At 41.5% G+C, this 26,282-nt stretch overlaps 1 protein-coding gene across 1 annotated transcript; it reads right to left on the bottom strand.

Annotated features, from left to right (window-relative positions):
• Positions 1-11,510: 11,510 nt before the first annotated feature.
• Positions 11,511-24,885, bottom strand: ZC3H15 (zinc finger CCCH-type containing 15). Its single transcript, XM_081315332.1, has 10 exons — positions 24,661-24,885; positions 19,129-19,230; positions 17,598-17,709; positions 17,353-17,505; positions 16,491-16,582; positions 15,299-15,481; positions 14,548-14,694; positions 14,322-14,423; positions 13,952-14,078; positions 11,511-13,269 (listed from the first exon to the last, which is right to left on the bottom strand). The coding sequence occupies exons 1-10, from the start codon at positions 24,739-24,741 to the stop codon at positions 13,076-13,078; spliced, it is 1,293 nt and encodes a 430-aa protein (XP_081171458.1). The 5' UTR covers positions 24,742-24,885; the 3' UTR covers positions 11,511-13,075.
• Positions 24,886-26,282: the final 1,397 nt, after the last annotated feature.

Below are 26,282 nucleotides of genomic sequence, written 5' to 3'. Positions count from 1 at the left end.
GAAATACAAGACAGGACCTGGTATTGTTTTACAGATTGAAACTTTATAAAGAGTTCCCGGTTCAACCCCCCTTCCCTCAACCCCATTTGGTCAGCCCCCCATCATTTACTTCGTGTCATCCCTTTCGTGGGAACAAGGGAACTTCGGATCTTTATGGTTATTGCCTTCTTCCTTTACAGATTCAAATGGAGACACAGGCCAGATGCCTTCTTCCCTAACCCTCCCCTTTGTTCCCCCAGTTCAAAAGGTTTCCCTTGGTCTTTGAAATAACCTAAGGCAGGCTGAATCTACATCCACTCCTCCTTCCTCGGGAGATGGCAGGATCCGGGGGGGGGGGATAATGTTTTAAACATACATTTATGAATGTGATATAAATGGATTCTGACAAAGGCTTTTCCTTCTTCCCACCAAGTATTACCAGCCAGCAGCTGGTAAACCACCTAGAACAGGGGTCGGCAACCTAAAAAAGAAAAAGAGCCACTGGGAACCGGTTCCATCACAAATTAAAAAAAGAGGGAGCCGCGTGCGTGTGTCCATGCACGCGCATGCGCAAAAAGGTTTTTTGCGCATGCGCGGACGCACGCGGCTGCCATTTTTTTAAAAATGAGATGGAACCGCGCACCTCTCGGAATGGGCAGCGGCGCCGCTTGTTGGGAAAGCTGCCACGGCCCGTTTGCAGAGCTGCCGCTTTCGGCAGCCTGCAAACGGGCCGCGGCAGCTTTCCCAATGAGCGGCGCCGCTGCCCGTTTGCGCGGAGGTCCGCGCGCACCTCTCCAAAGGTTTGGGGAGGTGCGCGCGCACCTCCGCTCGTTCGGAGAGGTGCGCGCGCACCTCTCGGAATGGGCAGCGGCGCCACTTGTTGGGAAAGCTGCCACGGCCCGTTTGCAGAGCTGCCGCTTTCGGCAGCCTGCAAACGGGCCGCGGCAGCTTTCCCAACGAGCGGCGCCGCTACCCGTTCGCGCGGAGGTCCACGCGCACCTCTCCAAACATTTGGGGAGGTGCGCGCGCACCTCCGCTCGTTCGGAGAGGTGCGCGCGCACCTCTCGGAATGGGCAGCGGCGCCGCTTGTTGGGAAAGCTGCCACGGCCCGTTTGCAGAGCTGCCGCTTTCGGCAGCCTGCAAACGGGCCGCGGCAGCTTTCCCAATGAGCGCCGCCGCTGCCCGTTTGCGCGGAGGTCCGCGCGCACCTCTCCAAAGGTTTGGGGAGGTGCGCGCGCACCTGCGCCCATTCGGAGAGGTGCGCGCGCACCTCTCCTAACGGGCGGTGCCACTCTCCATTTGGAGAGGTGCGCGCGCACCACTGCCCGTTCGAAGAGGTGCGCGCGCACCGGGCAGCTGGGAGCCGCAGGGGACGGCTCAAAGAGCCGCATGCGGCTCCGGAGCCGCGGGTTGCCGACCCGTGACCTAGAATCATTCTTCAAAGAGGGCTTGTTAAGGCTGGGAGATTTAGTCATCTATCAGAACTTGCTTGTGGGTGCATTCAAATAGTCTGGAATTATCAGATGATGCCCTTTTGATCATGGATTTAAGACTCCCAGAAGAGAATCAATCCACGTTCAAAAGTATCTAGAGCAACTGTGATAAGTGAAGGAGAGTCACATCAGGAAGCCCAGAAAAGAGGCTCGCTCCCATTATCAGGTATGTATACCTCCCAATCATTGGTCAGCTGCTGCTCCAAATGATCTGGATTTCTGAACCAAGGATCAGCTCAGCATTCTTACAGTAAAAGTCAGCCCAATCTCAAGTCCCTTTCATCAGACCACCATCGAAGAAGCAAGCATCAAGGAGATTTTGACTTAAAAAGTTTTAATGCAAGAATTGGAAACAAGGTATCAGATCTTGGAAAATGTAGTTTATCTCAGTTTCATTACCAAGTTCATTAAGGTAGACTCTTATTTGAAAGTTTACAACTTCTTTGTCCTGCAACCAGGACTGAGCTGCTTATTGGAAAAGCCGCTTACAACTCTGCCATCTATTGTTTGTTTATGTCTAGGTTTCCTACACTTAACTTTCTCAGTTTCTTCAGTCTCTCACATCTGGCTTGAAAGATGCCGGCTTCTCCCACACTCCATGGCCCTAACAGAACAAAGAGGAAAGTGTGCCCTTACTAGCCTAAGGGGGGGCTACTAGCTACCTTCCTCCCAAGGATCATCTGACTCTGATGCTCCCTGAATGGTTGGTGAAATATCAGATTATGCCCATGAAAAAACCTGCTATTTCAGATATGGATTGGGAACAAGATGAAGGCAAAATAATGACGCGACAGAAAAAGAGGTCACCTGGGCACGTTCTTGCTATGATTAGGCACAAGAATGAAAAGCCATATAGTGTAGATGGGTTGTGGCATTTCTGAACATACAGGAAAAGAGGATTGTGATTTCTACCAAATCATTCAAATTTATTTATTTATTTATTTATTAATGGGATTTATATCCCGCCCTATCTCCCGAAGGACTCAGGGCGGCTAACAACAAAACATATAATAAGTACAGAAATTAAGATAAAAATAAAATTAAAATCATCTGTGCAATAAATTAAAATTAAAAACTAAAAATAAATTAAAAATTGTAAATATAATTAATTAAAATGCCTGTCAGTCTAGGTCAGCCTGGTGGAATAGGAGTGTTTTGAGGCCGTGGCGAAAGGATTGGAGATTTTGGGTCATCCGAAGCTCAGGGGGGAGCTGATTCCATAGGACTGGCGCTCCCACAGAGAAGGCCCTCCCCCTGGGGGTCGCCAGCCGACATTGCCTAGCTGACGGTACCCTGAGGAGGCCTTCTCTGTGTGAGCGTACTGGGCGATGGGAACTCGTTCCCGGCAGCAGATGGTCCTGCAAGTATCCCGGGCCTAAGCCATGTAGGGCTTTAAAGGTAAGTACCAGCGCCTTAAATCTCACCCGGAGGGCAACCGGTAGCCAATGCAGCTCACGTAGGAGGGGTGTAATATGGGAGTATCGGGGTGCTCCCATATAGCCCCCTCTCCAATAACCTAAAGTCTATGTGCCACACATTTCTGCTCTATCTTGCATTTTGACACCTGCTTTGATTCCTACTCATTTACTGGACTGAGAAGAACCAATTGTGTATTGCCTGCTTTCTTTCCTTGCCTTGTTCTAATTTCGGTAATAAATGATTCATCAAAATTTCATCAAAGACGGGAATCAGAAATCAGACTCACATGCAATTCCATTGTCTTCTAAAATGGAACAGTGACTCTGTTATATTAAATCTGTATCAGAACTCATGACCCTTAAGCTTATTTTCCCTCAGGAAATGTCCAAATATCCACAAGATACAGTTAGGTGTTTTCCTGCAATTGTCTAAAAATACTATGTAAAATAATATAAATTAACAGCCAGAGTGTTAGGAGGGGAAAATACTGACAGATGCTTGACATATTTGTTATATAGAACCTTTGGTTATTTACAGAAAAAAAATCTTCATAAATTTGTATGTGTATGATTCAGTAAAATCATACACGATTAAAATCTCTCTCCTGTTTGCTATTTTGTTTTTCTTGAAAAAAGCAGTTAATATAATCAATACGAAAAGTGTAGATACTGTAAGATCAAGTCTAAACATGGACTTTTGCATGAATAGAAAATGATATACCAGTGAGTTTCACTTTTAACCTGAAGTAGATTTCCAGTTTTCTGTCATAAAAACTGCCTAGCATGCCCACCAATATCACACAGGCAGTATTTCCATTATTAATGCTGTTTGATCAAGAGAATTATCAAATTAATATATTTTGCATAGTGTAGCTTACTGTATTCTTGCATAACAATTTATCTTACAGAGAAAAAAGGTTTTTGATTTTTTGAAACCAGGAAAATATAAGTGAGAGATTCATAACAGTACATATAAGGCTTATCCAGATTTGCAAATACTCAGTTACCAGTCATTTTAATATAATAGATTGAAACTTCTTTTTCTATGTATTTCTCATACAAGAAGGCATCAAAATAAATATATTACATAAAGTACAGCAGAAAATATTTATTAAAACTATAATATCCCAGTTAAAATTTATTATAGGTTTGCATCCAAAATGATCAATAAACTATCTCTCTCAGTTTGGACACCGAACAAGCTACATCAGTGGAATCAATACCTTAAAAATTCTCCAATGTGCCATATATTTTAATCTAATTTGCATACATAGTAATATATATGAACTTCGCTATTTTCAGTTTCTTCTTTATTCTCCCTTCCACAATTATGCACTCAAATCTGGTAAAAGTGTATAAAATAAAACCCTTTCTAAGCAGAGCATGGCTCATATGCTAAAATCCGTAGTTCAATCCCTGTTTGTTATATTTGAACAATGTATTATGATGAATTTATTGGCATCTATTGTGAATCCATTTTTGTGGAATTTATTTTTAAAAGCAGCTTTAAATAATGTCCGCTATGACATTATGGATAGGAAATATACCTGTTTGTAAATCCTGCAGGGCTGCTGGCGATTAGGCAGCCTATATTAAACAACCCCTTCATGAATTACTGCCCCTTCATGGATTACTGCCTTGTCGTGGCAAAGGGGCTTGCGTAATTCAATGAAGCTATGAGCTATGCCGTGCAGGGCCACCCAAGACGGACAGGTCATAGCAGAGAGTTCTGACAAAACGTGATCCACTGGAAAAGGAAACGGCAACCCACTCCAGTATCTTTGCCATGAAAACCCCATGGACAGTACCAAAAGGCAAAAAGATATGACGCTGGAAGATGAGCCCCTCAGGTCGGAAGGTGTCCAATATGCTACTGGGGAAGAGCAGAGGACTAGTACTAGTAGTGCCAGAAAGAATGAAGCAACTGGGCCAAAGCCGGAAGGACGCTCAGCTGTGGATGTGTCTGGTGGTGAAAGGAAAGTCCGATGCTTTAAAGATTTTTTCTCCATAGGAACCTGGAATGTAAGATCCATGAATCAAGGAAAGCTGGACATGGTCAAACAAGAGATGACAAGACTGAACATCGACATCTTAGGAATCAGCGAACTAAAATGGACAGGAATGGGTGAATTTAACTCAGATGACCATCAGGTATACTCCTGCGGGCAAGAATCCCTCAGAAGAAATGGAGTAGCCTTCATAGTCAATAAAAGAGTAGGAAAAGCAATACTGGGATACAATCCCCAAAATGACAGAATGATCTCAGTTCGAATCCAAGGCAAACCATTCAATATCACAGTAGTCCAAGTCTATGCCCCAACCACCGGTGCTGAAGAGGATGAAATTGACCGGTTCTATGAAGCTATACAGCACCTTATAGAACTAACACCAAAAAATGATGTTCTTATCATCATGGGGGATTGGAATGCTAAAGTAGGAAGCCAAAAGATAACTGGAATAACAGGCAAGTTTGGCCTTGGAATACAAAATGAAGCAGGGCACAGGCTGATAGCATTATGTCAAGAGAATACGATGGTCATAGCAAACACTCTTTTCCAACAACCCAAGAGACGGCTCTACACATGGACATCACCAGATGGTCAACACAGAAATCAGATTGACTATGTGCTCTGCAGCCAAAGATGGGAGAAGCTCTATACCAGGGGTGTCAAACTCAATTTCATTGAGGGCCGCATCAGCATTGTGGTTGCCCTCAAGGGGCCCGGTGGGTGTGGCCAGGGTGGGCATGGCCTACTGGGTGGGCGTGGCTAGAGTGCGTATGGCCTACTGGGTGGGCGTGGCCAGCTCTTCATCGTTCGCATCAAGGGTGCCTATGGGGGCCTGGGCAGGAGTGGGACAGATCTGAGGGTCTCTGGAAGAAGGAGGGTCTCTGGGCCAGGGCCAAGGCAGTGGGGGCCGTTCCCTCACTGTTTCCAGGATGGCTCCGCGGGCCGTATGAAACCACTTCGCGGGCCGCATCTGGCCCCCGGGCCTTGTGTTTGACATGTCTGCTCTATACAGTCAATAAAAACAAGACCATGAGCTGACTGTGGCTCAGACCATGAGCTTCTCGTTGCAAAGTTTAGGTTTAAACTGAAGAAAGTAGGGAAAAGCACTAGGCCACTCAGGAGGTATGAATTAAATCATATCCCTGACAAATATACAGTAAAGGTGACAAATAGATTTAAGGAATTAGATCTGATAGACCAGGGGTGTCAAACTCAATTTCATTGAGGGCCGCATCAGCATTGTGGTTGCCCTCAAGGGGCCCGGTGGGTGTGGCCAGGGTGGGCATGGCCTACTGGGTGGGCGTGGCTAGAGTGCGTATGGCCTACTGGGTGGGCGTGGCCAGCTCTTCATCGTTCGCATCAAGGGTGCCTATGGGGGCCTGGGCAGGAGTGGGACAGATCTGAGGGTCTCTGGAAGAAGGAGGGTCTCTGGGCCAGGGCCAAGGCAGTGGGGTCCGTTCCCTCACTGTTTCCAGGATGGCTCCGCGGGCCGTATGAAACCACTTCGCGGGCCGCATCTGGCCCCCGGGCCTTGTGTTTGACATGTCTGTGATAGACAGAGTGCCTGAAGAACTATGGACGGAGGTTTGCAACATTGTACAAGAAGTAGCAACTAAAACCATCCCAAAGAAAAAGAAATGCAAGAAAGCAAAAAATGGCTCTCTGAGGAAGCTTTGCAAATAGCTGAGGACAGGAGGGAAGCGAAATGCAAAGGAGAAAAAGAAAGATACACCCAATTGAATGCAGAATTCCAAAGAATAGCTAGAAGAGATAAGAATGCCTTCTTAAATGAACAGTGCAAAGAAATAGAAGAAAACAATAGAATAGGGAGGACCAGAGATCTCTTCAAGAAAATTGGAGAGATGAAGGGAACATTTCATGCAAAAATGGGCATGATGAAGGACCAAAATGGCAGGGACCTAACAGAAGCAGAAGAGATTAAGAAGAGGTGGCAAAATTACACAGAAGAACCATACAAAAATGAGCTTAACGTCCCTGATAACCATGATGAGGTGGTCACTGACCTCGAGCCAGACATCCTAGAATGTGAAGTGAAGTAGGCCTTAGAAAAGCTGAGCAACAACAAAGCTAGTGGAGGTGACAGTATTCCAGCTGAGCTATTTAAAATCTTAAAGGACAATGCAGTAAAAGTGCTACACTCAATTTGCCAGCAAATTTGGAAAACCCAACAGTGGCCACAGAATTGGAAAAGATCAGTTTACATTCCAATTCCAAAGAAAGGCAGTGCCAAAGAATGTTCAAACTATCGCACCATTGCACCCATTTCAGATCCTAGTAAAGTTATGCTTAAAATCTACAAGCTAGACTCCAGTAGTATGTGGATCGAGAACTACCAGAAGTACAGGCAGGATTTCGAAGAGGCAGAGGAACTAGAGATCAAATTGCCAACATACGCTGGATCATGGAGAAAGCTAGGGAGTTCCAGAAAAACATCTACTTCTGCTTCATTGACTATGGTAAAGCCTTTGATTGTGTGGATCACAACAAACTGTGGCAAGTTCTTAAAGAGATGGGAGTACCACGCCATCTTATTTGTCTCTTGAGAAACCTATATGCAGGTCAAGAAGCAACAGTGAGAACTGGAGACGGAACCACTGATTGGTTGAAAATTGGGAAAGGAGTCCAGCAAGGATGTATACTATCACCCTGCCTATTTAACTTATATGCAGAGCACATCACGAGAAAGGCAGGGCTAGGTGAATCAAAAGTTGGAATTAAGATTGTCGGAAGAAATATCAACAACCTAAGATATGCAGATGATACCACTCTAATGGCAGAAAGTGAAGAAGAACTAAAGAGCCTTGTGTTGCAGGTGAAGAAGGAGAGTGCAAAACTAGGGTTGAAACTTAACATTAAGAAAACCAAGATCATGGCATCTGGCCCTCTCAATTCCTGGCAAATAGATGGGGAAGAAATGAAGGTAGTGACAGATTTTATTTTCCTGGGCTCCAAGATCACTGCAGATGGGGACTGTAGCCAAGAAATTAAAAGACGCTTGCTCCTGGGAAGGAAAGCCATGGCAAATCTAGACAGCACACTAAAAAGGAGAGACATCACCCTGTCAACAAAAGTGCGCATAGTCAAGGCTATGGTCTTCCCAGTTGCAATGTATGGCAGTGAAAGTTGGACCATAAGAAAGGCTGAGTGCCAAAGAATTGAGGCCTTTGAACTATGGTGCTGGAGAAGACTCCTGCGAGTCCCTTGGATTGCAAGGCGATCAAACCGGTCAGTCCTAGAGGAGATCAACCCTGACTGCTTTTTAGAAGGCCAGATCCTGAAGTTGAAACTCAAATACTTTGGCTACCTAATGAGAAGGAAGGACTCACTGGAGAAGAGCCTAATGCTGGGAAAGATTGAGGGCAATAGAAGAAGGGGACGACAGAGAATGAGGTGGCTGGATGGAATCACTGAAGCAGTAGGCGTAAGCTTAAATGGACTACAGAAGATGGTAGAGGACAGGAAGGCCTGCAGGAACATTGTCCATGGGGTCGACATGGGTCGGACACGACTTCGCAGCTAACAACAACATATTAAACAAAATGGAATTATGCTCCGATTTGAAGTCAGCTTCCTATCAATTCAGAACCCCCTTCTTCACTATAGTTCTCTATGAAAGTGAAGCTAATCATCTGAAAACTACAACTGACCAGAACTTTATATATCTTTATAGGTTTTTAGCACAAACATACCTGAAATATTGTATTTACATTATAGAATGTCCATAATAATTAGAAGTTCCTTATGAAATGTTTGCAGCTGTTTTGAATTGTTTTAACGAAAGGCCTACCAATCACCAAGTAGTATTTGGGAGGCAAGGGGAGGAGCATAGCTTGAGTAGACAGTAATAGGCTCATAAGGCTTATATTAAGATCTTTCATTGAGTATGAATCTTATTGCTTTTTTTTTTTAAAAAAAGATATCAATTAGCATGCTTAAATTTTGCAAGCTTGCAATGGGGATGGAAAACAGCAACACTAAGTTCCCTCCCTCTACAATGTTTAAATAACATGGAAGCAAGGAAGAATTCTATATTCAAAGCCACATTTTCCAGTATTTCATTAATTATTTACATTATTTCTTACAACAGCAACAAATATCCAGGGGATAAATCCTCATACTTAGATTTCTTGGATTCCAGTGAAATGACTAATAAGCAATAATTAAAAGGAAGGAAATGTTTTGCACACCAGCATGCATGCCACTAAAATGGCAACTGAAGTAAAATCAGCAGGAGAATAGTAATGGATCATGTTCTTATTTTTCTGCACAGATTCTATACTGGTTACAGGAAAAGCTCTTAGTAAATATGAAAAATATAGTTAATTAGTATATTTTTCTCAAAGCATTTTTTTCTGTTGCAAACATAGTATGCACTATAGGCAGATCCAGAGATTGAGCTAGTTTAGGGGATAGAAATTTCAGGGAGAAATGAGTCAGTTTTATGAACATCATACTGGTGTTAGAAAACATCTGCCTTATCCAGTACTTTACCATGTATCTGAACTGATTTACATATACACTATAGCTTTGAGAAGAAGTGCTACATAAGTCAATATTAACATAAGATAAGCTGTTCAGGTAAATGAGATGAGTTTTAACTAATTTTTCACAATACTTTTTCTTCAGTTTTCATTAGTGCCACAAAATCCACTTAGTCAATATGCACATATATGTGTATTGAATATATCCCCTGAAACCACAAACATATGTTAATTTAAAGTGAATGTATTATCTTGAAAACAATTTGTGCCAATTTAGGGCCAAAGCACATTATTTTTCTTTAGATTGCATGCTAAAAATATCGAGTCCGTTACTGCTGTATTTTTAGGTGGAATTAGCTTTCTTTGGGAAAATGTACATTTTAAATGTAAAGAGACTAATCAAGGTTGACATTCCAATCAATTAAAGTTGATACTTTCCATGCCAGCGTCCCAGTGAGGACTGAGTCATTGGTACATATGAACAGACATTAATTACACATTTAAGTTTGTATTAGGCTAGATTAAATGTTATTTTTTTTAAAAGTAACTTTTAGAAATCATTACAATGTATAAAGCAAATTTTGTTTTTAAATAATATTCCTATTATATATATATATATATATATATATATATATATATATATATATATATATATATATATATATATATATATATATATATATATGTATATATGTATATATGTATATATGTATATATTTGGCACCAAAGTAAGTACACGGGTGTATATATCTGTAAACGTGTCAATCGCCAGTAGCAAACTGGAAGACAAAGGAAGAATCAGAGAATGGATACGAATCAGACATGAAAAAATAAAAGGAAATTATTTCAATGGAATTTTTGTTGTTTTTGTTTCACAATAAAAATCATGTGCATTGTTTCCACGTTAAGGGACGCGGTGGCTCAGTGGGTTAGGACACTGAGCTTGTTGATCAGAAGGTCGGCAGTTTGGTGGGTCAAATCCCGAGTGCCACGTAACAGAGTGAGCGCCTGTTACTCGTCCCAGCTTCTGCCAACCTAGCAGTTCGAAAGCACGTGAAAATGCAAGTAGAAAAATAGGGACCACTACGGTGGGAAGGTAACAGCATTCTGTGCGCCTTTGGCGTCTACTCATGCCGGCCACATGACCACGGAGACGTCCTCGGACAAGCGCTGGCTCTTCGGCTTTGAAATGGAGATGAGCACCGGCCCCTAGAGTTGGAAACGACTAGCACGCATGTGCGGGGGAACCTTTACTTTTACCTTTTTATGCTAAAAATGCTTATGATTAAGAGTGCAAGGTTCATACAATAGGGACACATTTTCTGTCACCTTGAATAATACTGTAGACTTGAGGTTACTAATATTTCTTCTGGCATTCTGAAAGAATTACATCAGTTAGTACAGTATTTACAATCCTGACATCATACAAAATGTATTGAGGGCTATGCACTTACCTTTTCAAAAATGTTCTGACTTTTGAAGAACTTTTCAATCTTTCAATTTAGCCTCTCTTTCTGTATGTCAGTCCTGGTGAAACGTCAAATCCATATGATCCTATAGAAGCTGAAGGTTACTGTAGTAAGCAAAGATTTGTGAATGGAATTCCATTTCTGAGTTGACATTACAAGCTAAGACCTGAAGACCTCTTTTGAAATCATATGGAAATACTATGAAAACTAATTAGAAACCAGTCAACAAATCACATACAAATAAAGGTTCTCTCTTTGACTGCACCAGAAGGATTTGGAGGGCTGTGCATGATTCAAAAATGATTCAGAAGTATTACTTGGAGCCTTCCAAAACTACAGCCTCTTTCTACATTAAAACAACTCAGCCTGTTTCAGGCTCCTATGGGACTCTGAAAGGTACTCTTAATTTAAGAAATATCATTATAAAATGTATTTGCCGTAGGACCATCTCACAGTACCAAACAGACCAAACTGCTTGGTCAGTAAATTCCTTTACTAGACATACAAACTATTTCACTAAAGTTTAAACTGTGTTTAATTTTGTGTTTATATTTCATTAGTTTGTTTGATGTAGCAAAAATGAACAACTCTGGGAAAGTAAATAGAGCTGTCACAATTCATTCTCTGTAAATAACATTAATAGGCTTATTGGATGTTTACTTTTTTTGTGAAGATTCTTCCAAACTTTTTTAAAAGGAGAAATATTAAGACGTCCAATTACATTAATATTCCATTCCCTTTGCAAACAGTTATGTCATGTTAAAAACACACACATAAAAAAACAAACGTAAGCTGAAGTCCATAAGTCTCTGCAGAGTTGGGAAATTAAGGCAAAAAACCCCCAAGAGGAATAATCTAAAAAAGGACTGACAAAGAAACTGGATTTGCATTTATGTATAATTTATACATTCAGTATAAAAATAATGGCAATCTTGAAGAGCCATTTTACTATACATTATATCAGCTTTGTTTCCTTCCTTAATCCAATTGGAAGCCAGTAGAATACCAGGAAGATTTGATTTACTAATCTACTACCTTCTATTTTACATTCAAATATCAATTTACATGAAAAAGATAGTACACACTTCTCTGGATATAGGGGAAGGAGTTGCCTTTTACCAGCTAGATCAAGCAATGAAATTATTTTTAATTCCCAGTGGTCATAATCCTCTTTGCAAATAATAAGTTTTTGGATTTGTACATAGGTTGTTGATTTCAAGCTAGACAGAAACGACACTTGAAATGAATACAAAAGCCTGATTTCTAAGACATATCAAAGTTCTTACATCATTGCTTTGCAATCAAATGTTAGGATAGCTTCTTAATGTCAAAACAAAATGCAAAGCAAATATTTAATATTAATTCACCTGGCTCATACATTTTATCTAAATACCATTGTAATACAGTAACTCATTTTTCAATTATGTGCAACTTGTTTTTACTTTACTTTTAGATAATAAAAGAATGCTAGTGTCCCCCACTAAGACAGGTGATTCAAAGCAGAAATCTAAGCTATCACAAAATTTACAGTAGATATTGATACAATAAAGTTGTGGATTTTTGGTTTTGTTTTTGGATCAACAAAAGGAATGAATATGCATTTGCATTCAGAATCACTACCTCGAGATTACGGCATAAACTGCATCCATCTGCAAAACTGCTTTTGTTCAAATCTACTGTTGCCTGCAAAACATGCATGTATACTGGGATCAATATTTTCAACCAGATAGCCTTTATTTTACACTTTTGTGTCAGTTATGTTTAATATGGAAAACAGAGCCCCATACTAGTGTCACTTTATGAGTCTCCACCATGAGCAATGTCTGCTTTCAATTTCAGCATAGAGAACAGCCATTTCAATCCGTTATCATTATACAATATATCTTAAACTTAAATCATTCAAACACACTTAACATAGATGCAGTTGTGCTTTGATCTCCTCAAGGACCTGATAGAAACATTCAACTTTATATTCTGTGGAAAATTAGTCTTCTATTTTTGATGTCATTACAATATCCCTGCATATTAAAGGAATCTTTTCAGTGTATCACATGAAGTTTATTATGAAACTGGTTAAGACTGAATCAGAAAAATTGGTGAAATATTTCTGCTTTAACGTTCTTTCCAGAATCACACGAGGAAGCAAGAATACTCCATTTGAGAATTTTAGATAAACCAGTTGAAAACAATGTTTGATTTGCTTGTTCATTCTTCTAAATCAAGTGTGTTTAGTTCTTCTTCTAGTTCTTCCAAGTCCTCGCCAGTAAATAGATTTTCATCAACAGGTACAGCATCAATTACACCATTTTCTGAGTTGCCTTCCATGTCACTGTCAGAATCTAAATCACTTTGCTCTCCATTTTCAAGTCCACCCCCTGAAGCTTCACTTAACTTCTTGTCTGAAAAATAAAACATTTCTTATTATCATTTGTGTATGTGTGTGTGTGTCTTTCAGTCCTTCTTATCCTCTGGCTACTGGCTAAATTTTGGCAATGGTGTTTCCCTTGTTTGCTTCCTAGGCTGAGTGTGTGTGACTGTCCCAACGTCGCCAAACTGGCTTTCTGCGTCAGCTGGGATTCAAACTCAAGGTCTCACACTTTCTAAGCCAGCGGCTTGATCACTACACAAAGTTCTATATTTATGCATCAATCATATTTAATATCATTAAATGTGACGGATGTACCTGAAAAATACATCAAAGCTGAGGGACTAGAAAGTAAAACTATCAACGCATTATACTTAGAAATAAACTTTTCAGAAATCAGGAATCTACTACTTCACCTCCTAGACAAATTTATGTATTGCAAAAGATGCAAAAAGTTCCTTATGGGCAGGCAGATTTAGGACTTTAGCTTTATTTTCAAGAGGAGGTTTTGACTCTCACTTGGAAACAATTTTTATCATGTTTTTGCACTTATTTTTATGTTATTCGGGATAAGTTAAGAAACTCAATTATCAAAACAAATCACACATGCAACAGGAATCATAGTTTGGGATTCACTATTAAATATAGAATAATATTCAGAATCTAAAAAAATTACCCCAATCCTCCCCATTAAAAGTAGTTCTTAAATGCCTTACCATCCTTCTCAGTGGAAGCATATGTGCTAAATCGTTCCAGACTAGCTACAGTAATTCCAGTCTCATCCACTGCTTTTGGAACATAAAGATTCAAGTCGATATCGTTTACACCGACAAGTTCATCAACCTGAAGTGGAAGAAACGTGGGTTTCCCATAATTAGGCTTTCTAATTTTGTTTATAACAAAAAAAATATTTTAACATTACCTCTGTATTTAATGTCTATGTTCAATTGCTTGTGCACCGGACTACAACCTTAAAGCAAGTACTGATGGAGGATTTAGCATGTGCATTTAACTATAGGATTTTTTAATTGTGAAGGGCATTTTTTTCTCAGTATCACATACTCATTGCTCTTGCAGCTGCTTTACCTCATCTTCTCCTGTCCCTTGAATATAATGGGTATCATCTGCTTCTTCATCATCTGCATCAACTAGTTCTGGACGGAACTCAAACACTTCACGCCCGCTGATCTAGCCAGGGAGAAAAGGACCAACACCGAGCAGAAATGTAAATATTACAGACAGACGGATTTCAGGTCAACTTGTGTTAATAAAACTATGGCTATATTTTGCTGTATAAAAGAGCAGAACATACCACCAATGCTTTGCCAGCTTTAAAGTCCGCTTTCCTTCTTTCCATATCTTGCTCAGCCTTACTAATTTTTTCTTGTCTTTTTCTTTTCTTCCACGCAAGAAAAGACTCTAAAGTAATTTTAGTAACATTTGGTCCTAAGGCAGAACGCTGCAAGATTAAAAAAAAATAATCACTTTGCGGGATCTTAAAAGACTTCTCCCCCCCCCTTTCGCATTCTCTAGTACATTAAAATCTAAATCTTATCATAAATCTTTTCAGCAAGATTGTGAGTATATATGGCTTAGACCCTTTGAATTTCTAGCTTCTTTGGAACCAAAGGCAGGAATTCACATTTTTAAATTGAAGGTTCCAGAGCCTACAAGCAGTTGGAAATATAAATTAAAATTAAGGTCAAAAAAATCTTCCACCTATATTTTATATTATTTATTACTATCCAATGACACATACAAGACAAATTCATTATCATAAAGAAATTCAGTTAAGATAAATGGCTGCCCCCTGGAGGCAAATACTAGTATTTATTTGCATGATGTCTAATGTTGCAGAAATTAAAAAAGCTTTAATTTTTAAAGTAAACTAATGGAATGCTGCAGCTGTATAAATCTTTCTCAATAATTAAAAATTATAATTGCAATTTAATAATATCTCTAAATTTAACATTCTCAGCTTTACTCAATTAATGGGATCCTCTCATTGCCCAAATAACTGCATTCCTTCCCCCACTCTATTTCAGGGTAAGTGGCTACATTACCTCTTTTTCTATTAGATCTTCTAAAGAAATCTCTTCTTCTTTTTCTTCTTTCTTTTTGTCCTTTTTGAGCACAAAACCAGGAGGAAGCGCATGGCGGTACATGCAGTTGTCACCTCCGCCGGGACAGACCCAAAACCAGCCGTATTTATTGTTTTCAATAGCGTCAAGGAAATACTTGCACACCTGCATTAAACATTTAGCATCAAACTCTGTTTTCTATTTTACACCCACAAGAGAATGCTTCTTATTCCTGGGGACAAAATGCAAACACATGAATTCACCCGGAGCAATATAAAAGCAGGTTGAGAAGGTAACATGGCAATGTTTGCTTTATTTGCACAGAATAGTGTCCACGTTCATTTTCCCCTGAGATGTAATTCTCTTAGTTAAAATGCTCTTAGTTATTTTTTTATTTGACACCAATCCCTTCAGATGATATGACTACATTTGTTATCTCATTCTCTATTCATATTAGTATAACCAGGGCTTTTTTTCTCATAGAACGCTCAGAACGGAGTTGCGGCACCTTTTTTGGATGGAACCTTGTAGGGTAGGCAAGGCGGGTTGAGTGACATGTGTGAGTTGCGGCACCTTTTTCTTTTACAAAATAGCACTGAGTATAACCATAGTTACTTAGTAACTATATAATCCTGAATATATCTGAAGTAGCTCTTTAATTTATGATTGGGAAAAGGTAGTTTATACAGTACCTATATTTCCAAAATTATTCCTTTATACTGACATATGTAAGTATCATTCCTTGAAACAGGATTTGTTTTCTCTATATAAATCTCAGCCCACCTTCATGCCTTTCATGTCTAAAATAGAAGTAGTAAAAACAAAGTTGGAATTACATCCCGAAAACATTAAATAATCTATGGCAAAATAATTATATGCCTGAGATAGTTCTAATTCTATGGATTCCTTATTTCCCTCCATTGTATTATGTTAATATGCCATTACTGAGGTTAATTTGTCCAGGCTAAAACAAACTACACTTTTGAATCATGGAAGTTTTGACAAGTTTCAGCTATTATTACACTAGCCTTCCATAGCACACAGTGAGTATTTCAGTTCATTTTATCAGTGGCTTTCTCTCCTACACAAAGAGAATACACAATGAAATAATATGTAAAATCTACATAAAGGAATTCTAGTACAGATTCTTTAATTAAGAACCAAAAATACATACGATTTGTGTTTTAGGTTTTTTCTTTTCAGCCTCCCCATGCTTCTTGTTCACTACCTCCTCCAGCTTTTTTTCATCCCAGTTATCCATTGTATCTAGACAGAACAGCAAAATGTTTCATGAAAAGAAATGCTTTACGAAAGCACCTTCATCACCATTAACAATCTCTCCACTACATGCCAGGACAAACAGAAATATGTCATCTATAAGTTTATGAATATTCAGGATGTAAGGAGTTATATGAAGCAACAAAAGGGAATACTAAGTCCTATGTATGAATTAGTTCATACAAAACAGCATAGCAAATGTTTGATATGAATCCTTTAGCAAGCGTTCATACTGGTTTTTAGACATAACATGATTTAGCATTATGCTAATGAACTATACACTCAGTTAATATCACCCAATCCCTTTCTTAGTTGGCTGATAAGACTTGAAATTTTTCTTTCTGACAAACTGCTAATCTGCACTATGCATGAAACTGAACCAGACACAATATTTGTCTAGATTTAGTCATAGCACTGAACTGTGGCTGAATAAAAAAAATCAGTGTTTTTGATCTCCTTAAAAGCAAATCTAAATAGTAAACAAAAAGCATCATCCCATGCTTAATAAGATGCACTTTTAACACTACTACACTGTTTGTGTTATTGTGAAGGCCTTTAACAACAGTACGATGAATTAATTTTTATTTTTGTTATTGTCCTGAAATCAGGTAGCAAAGAAATATCTTGTTAAAATGGCAGAAAACAGATCTCACAGCTAATTACAAAGTTTCACCTAAGTGAGGAATACTTACACTAATAAACATTATTTATATTAACTTACAGAACTTAACTAAACCTATCTTTCAGAAATAACCTACCTTTTTCAAGCTCCTCATCTCGGGCATCAATGTAGACACTCCTCTTTTCACACTTCCTCTCTAAAGACAAGTCATGAGAGAATTTGCACTTGTCTCCTTTTGTGCACTGCCCTTGCTTGAAAAAGGCACAGACTACCGATTTTGGATCCGCTCCTGTAAATTTTGCACACTGTTTAGTATTTTTTTTTTAGATTAAAGAAATAAACCTGAAATGCAACACTAAAAAAATGTAGAAAATAAATTACCTTTACTTATTTTTTGGGCTGCAACTACAGGTTTGAAAAGCTCATTCAGTTCTTGCAATTCTTTTTTCTTATCATCTTTCTTTCCTTTTTTGTCAGCATCTGCTTGAGAAGCCTAGTAGAGCATATCATTAATATACATAAGCTATAGCTATTAGTATTATATAATTATAATACTACCCATAGCCCAGGGGTCGGCAACCTAAAAAAGAAAAAGAGCCACTGGGAACCGGTTCCATCACAAATTAAAAAAAGAGGGAGCCGCGTGCGTGTGTCCATGCACGCGCATGCGCAAAAAGGTTTTTTGCGCATGCGCGGACGCACGCGGCTGCCATTTTTTAAAAAATGAGATGGAACCGGTTCCCGGTTGCCCGATGGCGACGGCCCGTCTGCAAAGCTGCCGCTTTCGGCAGCTTTGCAGACGGGCCGTGGCAGCTTCCTGAAAGAGCGGCGCCCCTGCCCATTCCGAGAGGTGCGCGCGCACCTCTCCGAACGACCGGAGGTGCGCGCGTACCTCCGCGCGAATGGGCAGCGGTGCCGCTCTTTCAGGAAGCCCGCCGCGGCCCGTCTGTGAAGCTGCCGAAAGCGGCAGCTTAGCAGACGGGCCGCGGCAGCTTCCGCAAAGATCGGCGCCCCTGCCCATTCCGAGAGGTGCGCGCGCACCTCTCCGAACGACCGGAGGTGCGCGCGCACCTCCGCGCGAACGGGCAGCGGTGCCGCTCTTTCAGGAAGCTGCTGCTTTCGGCAGCTTCCTGAAAGAGCGGCGCCGCTGCCCCTTCGCACGGAGGTACGCGCGCACCTCCCCAAAGGTTTGGGGAGGTGCGCGCGCACCTCCGGTCGTTCGGAGAGGTGCGCGCGCACCTCTCGGAATGGGCAGGGGCGCCGATCTTTGCGGAAGCTGCCGCGGCCCGTCTGCTAAGCTGCCGCTTTCGGCAGCTTCACAGACGGGCCGCGGCGGGCTTCCTGAAAGAGCGGCACCGCTGCCCCTTCGCACGGAGGTACGCGCGCACCTCCCCAAAGGTTTGGGGAGGTGCGCGCGCACCTCCGGTCGTTCGGAGAGGTGCGCGCGCACCTCTCGGAATGGGCAGGGGCACCGCTCTTTGCGGAAGCTGCCGCGGCCCGTCTGCTAAGCTGCCGCTTTCGGCAGCTTCACAGACGGGCCGCGGCGGGCTTCCTGAAAGAGCGGCACCGCTGCCCATTCGCGCGGAGGTACGCGCGCACCTCTCCAAAGGTTTGGGGAGGTGCGCGCGCACCTCCGCCCATTCGGGGAGGTGCGCGTGCACCTCTCCAAACGGGCGGTGCCACTCTCCATTTGGAGAGGTGCGCGCGCACCACTGCCCGTTGGAAGAGGTGCGCGCGCACCGGGCGGCTGGGAGCCGCAAGAGACGGCTCAAAGAGCCGCATGCGGCTCCGGAGCCGCAGGTTGCCGACCTGTGCCATAGCCATTTGGCTATAACCATAGGTATAAAAAAAAGCAATCAAATCACAATATATGTAAAGGGAAAAGAGGGAAGCCTAGTAAATATTTACTTACCTGCCGTGGGTTTTGTTGACCAAATTTAACTTGGTGGGTAACTGCCTTGATAAACTTCTGTTGTTTTGCTCCTTTCTTATTCTTTAAGCCGAATGTTTTATCCTAAATTTGAAATATTTGCACGAGCGTTAGCATTACATTTTACAAAATTCATGTAAAGCAATCCAGTTTTTGAAATTTATCCTTAGAATATAACTGTAACAAAAACATTTTTGCTTTATTAGAATACATTTACATTTAAGAATATGTCCACTTCAATAATAATTTTTTTTAATGAGAAATGCCAATCAAAAGAAAACATGTAGACTTAGTTCTTCCTTATCCATTGGTCCAATTGCTTGCAATATATATTCAGTTTTCTGTCCAGACACAATATCTGGTGGTTGTATCCATATAAATAAAATTGGTTATTGTGTTTGGTCTTGGACCATAAATAAAATTTGTAGATTTTAAATTGGTTATTTAAATAAATGAAAGATTTTAACACAAAGCCCTGCAGATTCAGGATTATGATAAACATGCTTAGGTGACAGTAAAAGTGAAGTAAAATATTCTGCATACAAAGCTAAAAAGAAAATATATGAAATAGAACTCTGTGTATATACCCTAAAATTCTATCAACAGAAATATCAGGCTATTAAAGTAGATGGAGCATTATACAATTATTTATTTAAACATAATTAGGGTGGAAGCCTTCAAGCATTTTTATTTTCCTCTCATATAACATAATAAGGTAAAGGTAAAGGTTCCCCCGCACATGCGTGCTAGTCGTTTCCGACTCTAGGGGCCGGTGCTCATCTCCGTTTCAAAGCCGAAGAGCCAGCGCTTGTCCGAGGACGTCTCCGTGGTCATGTGGCCGGCATGACTGGACGCCAAAGGCGCACGGAACGCTGTTACCTTCCCACCGTAGTGGTCCCTATTTTTCTACTTGCATTTTTACATGCTTTCGAACTGCTAGGTTGGCAGAAGCTGGGACGAGTAGCAGGCGCTCACTCTGCTACACGGCACTCGGGATTCGACCCGCCAAACTGCTGACCTTCTGATCAACAAGCTCAGCGTCTTAACCCACTGAGCCACCGCGTCCCTAGATATAACATAATAGATAGCCTTAAATATAGTTCAGAATACCTCTTTATTTTTTCTCTGCTACAGTGTTACAGTTAAGCCAGTTAACTGTAAGTTAAGCCAGTTAAATCTTGTAGGTTAATGTATTTTTCACTCCAAATGATTCAACAAATCTTGTAACTATTCTGAAAAAGGAAAGTTGTTTGTACCCACATTTCTGGTCAAGAGCTATTTTTTGCTATTAATAACTATATTATAGTGGTTCTCTAATATGTATCCCCTATTCCCTACAGAGCCAAGCATAAACTGACAATATTAAACAAGCCACAAATAGTTTATCAACAAGATGAACTGGGTATTAACTTGAAGCCTTTGAACTATGGTGCTGGAGAAGACTCCTGCGAGTCCCTTGGACTGCAAGGCGATCAACCCTGACTGCTCTTTAGAAGGCCAGATCCTAAAGTTGATACTTTGGCCACCTAATGAGAAGGAAGGACTCACTGGAGAAGAGCCTAATGCTGGGAAAGGTTGAGGGCAATAGAAGAAGGGGACGACAGAAAATGAGGTGGCTGGATGGAGTCACTGAAGCAGTAGGCATGAGCTTAAAGGGACTCCAGAAAATGGTAGAGGACAGGAAGGCCTGGAGAAACGTTGTCCATGCAGTCGCGATGGGTCGGACACGACTTCACAACTAACAACAACATTAACTTTTACTTTTTCAAAATGATCGATTAGATACAGTGGTGGGATTCAAATATGTGAACAGCCGGTTCTCTGTGTGGATGCCACTTCCGGAAGTCCATTCTGGGCCTGGGCAACAAAAAATTAGCTACCGGTTCTGCTGAACTGGTGCGAACTGGCTGAATCCCACCACTAATTAGATAGGATATTACATAAGACATTCTTGTTAGTGTTGAGTGCAAATGATATGCAATTTTAAGATACCAGTCCTGTAATAAAGCAAAAAGAATATTCTTTAGTGGCTAAAAAGATGTCTCCAGTTCTTTCCAAAACTGTCTCTAATCCTTTGACAACAACAATCAAGTTATCCATTTCTATTTTTAGTAAGACATTCAAACTTTTCAAAGCCTATTAGAAGAAAGTATGATAAAGCTCTCACTCTCTTGTTTTTATTATTATATCCATAGCACTGTGTGGTCTAATTATTTCTTTATCTTTGCCTTATTTTGAGATTTAAACATTTTGCAAATATTTTGTATAATACCTTGTAAACAAATTATGAGAGAGAGAAGCAAAAATGATACCTTAGACTTTACTGGAGAACTATTAAAATTTGAATAAAAGGGACATTTTCTTCCTAGCAAATTAATCTGAAACTGTACATCGGTTTTAACAAATTAGTAGCGTGATCAATTTGCCTTTCACGTCTAACACTGCCAGCATCAAAGTAGGAAACTATTTTATCAGATATAAAGTGATTCAAAGCATTTTTGCAATACCTAAAGATCTGTATTAATGTGTGTTATCCCCAAAAAGCCTGACCATGCCGACTGATGTAAATCCTTACGCTGCTTAAGATTTTAAATATTACAGAATCAAACCACTTTCTTCCAATGTTTCATTCCTTTTCACTGTATTACTCTTCCTCTACTACTCCCTCTTAGAGATAATAGTCACATAATAGTCTTTTCTTTCTTGAGTCTTTTAAAATTAGTCTTTCAAATCTTATTTTGCTAAAATATAGGATAATTGAAATAATCCTATATTCTTCCCATGCCTCCAGTTCTTTTCCTCAGTAATTTCAATGTCTCTATTTTAGATTTTAAATCCTTTGAAAAATGGACTACTGAGATATTTTATTAGTTAAGTATCATTCGCTTACACAGCTCTATAGAGTAACTTAATACATCCACACCCATAGAATAGCCTGTATTGATTAATACCTCCAAGTCTAAAAATATTACTGTATTCAACGTTCATTTTGGTAGACTATACTGATCTGGTGGATATCCTTGGTTATTATTCCAGCAAACCTTAACAGAATTTTGTTTTTGCTCAAAATCCAGTCCTATCAGTTTTATCCCAAGATTCAAGATAACATAGCAACTGAACTATTATACCACTGGAACTTTTTAGAGGCCTCATAGGTTATTCCCTCTCATAACATCGTAAATTAGCAGCGTAAGTCATAAAATCATTCAAAATAATTTGGCTTCATACGATTATTATAAAAGGCTGGGCATTCAAAGATTTAGGTAAAGTTTCCCCGAAAGCTGCATTGCAGCCCCCTTCAAGGCAAACTGCTCCAGCATGAGTTCTATAGGAGAAGACTGAGAAGAGTCTTCTTCCTTCACCAACTCACCCAAGTATTACTAGGCTGAGCTGGTCTTAGTGGAACTTTGCAGTGAGCAACAGAGCCATAAGGCCTGGAGCCCCTTAGGCACATACCAAATATCTTCCAGGAAATGTTGCTTCAGCCCATGCTATATCCTAGCTTTTTATAAAGCCAGTGCAAATTACTTCACAGAAATGAATTGCATTAACTCTGTCAAAGAATCCCGCGAACCCCCACAGTACAAATCTATTCATGGAAGGAAAACTGTTACTCCACATCATTAATATACTTTTACAGCCAACTCCAATGTGCATATTCTCTTGTATACAGGTACAAAACAGAACTTTAAGCTTGATACTTTAATTCAGGGGTGTCAAACTCAATTTCATTGAGGGCCGCATCAGCATTGCGGTTGCCCTCAAGGGACCGGGTGGGTATGGCCAGGGTGGGCGTGGCCTACTGAGTGGGCGTGGCCAGCTCTACATCGTTCGCATCAAGGGTGCCTATGGGGGCCTGGGCAGGAGTGGGACAGATCTGAGGGTCTCTGGCAGAAGGAGGGTCTCTGGGCCGGGGCCAAGGCAGTGGGGGCCGTTCCCTCCCTGTTTCCAGGATGGCTTCGCGGGCCACATGAAACCACTTCGTGGGCCGGATCTGCCCCCCCCCCCGGGGCCTTGTGTTTGACATGTCTGCTTTAATTGGTGATGTTTATTCCTTGAAATTACATCCATGTCTTTGTAGCAGCACTCCAGCTGCGCTCAGGACTCATGGCTTTGTTGCTATTAGCAGAGTTGAAGTTTTTAGCATCAGCACGTAAACATCTTTTAAAAAATTCTTTAATTTTTAACTTCTAGAAAAAGATTCCCTGAGGCTTGTGAACCACCACCACCACCTTTCTTAAATCCTTGTAATTTCAGTCAGCCAATATGGAGAACCAGGGACACCTTGGCCTTCCCTCACCAAGTTCACTGGGTGACTGCGCACGAGGAGTCCTCCTCTCTCTCAGCTACCCTGACCACACAGGACTGTCATTATAAGAATCAAATTAGGAGAGATTCCCATACACGCCACCCTTTTTAGTACCTAAACACACCGAGCATGAGATATATGGGTAATAAATCCATAAATACTAGCCAGACAGAGAATGATTCTGAGAAAGCTACCTACAATTAGGAACATTTGAGTCCAAAATTAATTCCAGCATCAGTTACAAATGTCAACAGATGCCTTGCCTTCTTTACATGCCTTTTTTCCCCCCCTCCCCATCATCCCTGGTCTTCAAACTTAAGACTGAGATAAGAAAACAAGGCCCCTAAAAGTCTCTGTAGTGACTAACATACAATCTGTTGCCATAATAATAATAATAATAATAATAATAATAATAATAATAATAATAATAATAATAATAAGAAGAAGAAGAAGAAGAAGAAGAAGAAGAAGAAGAAGAAGAAGAAGAAGAAAGGAAGGAAGAAGAAGAAGGAAGAAGAAGGAAGGAGAAGACGAAGAAGAAGAAGAAGAAGAAGAAGGAGGAGGAGGAGGAGGAGGAGGAGGAGGAGGAAGAAAGAAGGAAGACGAAGAAGAAGAAGAGGAAGAAGAAGAAGAAGAAAGAAGGAAGAAGAAGAAAGAAGAAGAAGAAGAAGAAGGAGAAGACGAAGAAGAAGAAAGAAGGAAGAAGAAGAAGGAAGGAGAAGACGAAGACGAAGAAGAAAGAAGAAAGAAGAAGAAGAAGAAGAAGAAGAAGGAAGGAAGGAGAAGACGAAGAAGACGAAGAAAGAAGAAAGAAGAAGAAGGAAGAAGAAGGAGTAGTAATAGTAGTAGTTGGGAGGGACCTTGGAGGTCATCTAGTCCAACCCCCTGCTAAGGCAGGAAACCCTATATACCTTTTCTAAATAAACTGCCAACTTAAAAGTTACCTCCCTACAATTTTTGAATCTTAGTAACGGAACCCACAAAAGTCTTGACGCCTAGCCAAATCTCACTAGCTGACGGCCCGACAATAAAGACGTTAGACCCTAATTTCGGTTTCAACATATACCCTGTCCAGTTTTCTAAAACTCTTCCATATATCTAGGCAGGCCGGCAGGCAGGCAGGCAGGGAGAAACCGGCACCAACGCGTTTGAAGCCTCTTTCCCCCCCCCCCCCCCGCTGAAGAGGACTCAGGCCCGAGACTCGCCTCAATGATCTTCTCCTTCTTCTTCTGATCCGCTTTTTTATTCCCCGCCGCCGCTGCCGCGGGCTGTTTCTTCGGGGGCATTTCGGGGCGGGGGGGAAAGGGGGGAAAGAGAGGGGAAGAGGCCCTGAGGGGGGGGGGGAGAGCGAGAGAGAGAACAGCCGCTCGCTTCGGCTTAACGGCAAGCGAGAAGCGGTAGGGGCGACGTCGAGCGAAGCGACGGAACGAGCGGGAGGGAAGGAGCGCGGCCGGAAGAAGCGGCCCAGATTTGCGACAGGCCGTCAGTGAAGAAAGCGGCAGGAAAGGCAAGACGGAAGCGAGCCTGCGCAGACTCGTGGAAGCGGCGGCGGCGGCGGCGGCGGCAGATCGCAACGCCCACAATGCATTTCGCGAGGTGGGTGGGGGAAAGGGAGGGAGGGAGGGAGGGGCTGGAAGAATTCGCTCTTTGTGTATTACGTCACCGGGTTCTTCCGATTGCGAGATCGGGCGAGGAGGGGGGGAAGAGGGGGGGGCGGGGTTAGGGCGCGATTGAAAGGGCGAGGCGTGCCGTCTTCACGCCTTCCTTTCAAGGCAGTCTCGATCAGGGGTTTTCAAACTTGGCCTTTTTATGACTTCTGGACTTCAACTCCCAGAATTCCTCAGCCAGGCACGCTGGCTGGGGAATTCTGGGAGTTGAAGTCCACAAGTCATAAAAGGGCCAAGTTTGAAGACCTCTGGTCTCGATGCTTACGACGTTTATAGCTGGGCCGGCAAAAAGGGATTTCCTCTTTCCTTTTGGATCATTATCATCGTCGTCGTCGTCGTCGTTATTATTATTATTACTATTATTCCTTGTTATTAATCATCACACAGTCATCCAGATGTTCAGACTGGGTTTGGCATTTTTGTCCCACCTATCAAGTTCTTACCTGGGATAGGCAGATGTGAATTAGTTTTGTTTTCTTTTATTATTAACTTCTCCAGTTATATGTTCGAATCCTAGCTAGGCTCAAATTTGCCTAGTTTTTCGAAAGTAGCAAGGTCATTAATTAATCCTTATTGGCGTGTCTACCGTACCGTCGTTTCCATTCGTGTGTCGTTATGTATGTGGGAGGCAGCCAACCAAATAATATGCCTGTATTAACACCAAAGGCTTTTTCATGAATCTCCCCTGCAAGATCGCGTGATTCACAGAGAGACGGACACAAGAGCTGGGTAACAATGCGTTTATTCAGGAACAGAATGAATCTGGGGCAAAGGGGATACCTGGCGTCTATTTATACCTGCCCAGGTGAATCACAACCAATCGATTCAAACCTGGGCTTCCCGCCAGTGCAGGTGGCCAATGGCTTCCCACCAGGGCTGACCATGCCTGGGGCTGTCAACTGCTTGAACCATCCATGCTTTTCCCGGAAACGGTTATAGCCCGGAGCTGTCCAGCCTCCTGCTGTGCTGTTCATTGTGTATGCTGAGTGGCATACACTGCACCCCCTTTGTAAAGATCTCCGTCGAGATTGCTGCACCCTAAAGTACAAGAGTACTGGTGAGCGTAGTATGTTTTGTTGTGTTAAAAGATAAACTCGACTGAGCTATGAACTGCATGATTTCACATCCTTCTGTGTTTCAGATACTTCTTGATTTTGGAA

This window comes from Vipera berus (genome assembly GCF_964194415.1).
Source record: "Vipera berus genome assembly, chromosome: 1".
NCBI classification, from domain to species: domain Eukaryota; kingdom Metazoa; phylum Chordata; class Lepidosauria; order Squamata; family Viperidae; genus Vipera; species Vipera berus.
The sequence above is the reverse complement of the archived record's forward strand: the minus strand, read 5'-3'. Positions and strand labels throughout refer to the sequence as shown.

Coding starts and splice junctions, on each gene's coding strand:
- ZC3H15 (XM_081315332.1), bottom strand. CDS start 24,741: ATGCCCCCGAAGAAACAGCCCGCGGCAGCGGCGGCGGGGAATAAAAAA. Junction 19,231..24,660: donor AGAAGGAGAAGATCATTGAG/GCGAGTCTCGGG, acceptor TTTCAAATTTAG/GATAAAACATTCGGCTTAAA. Junction 17,506..17,597: donor AGCCCAAAAAATAAGTAAAG/GTAATTTATTTT, acceptor CAAAATTTACAG/GAGCGGATCCAAAATCGGTA.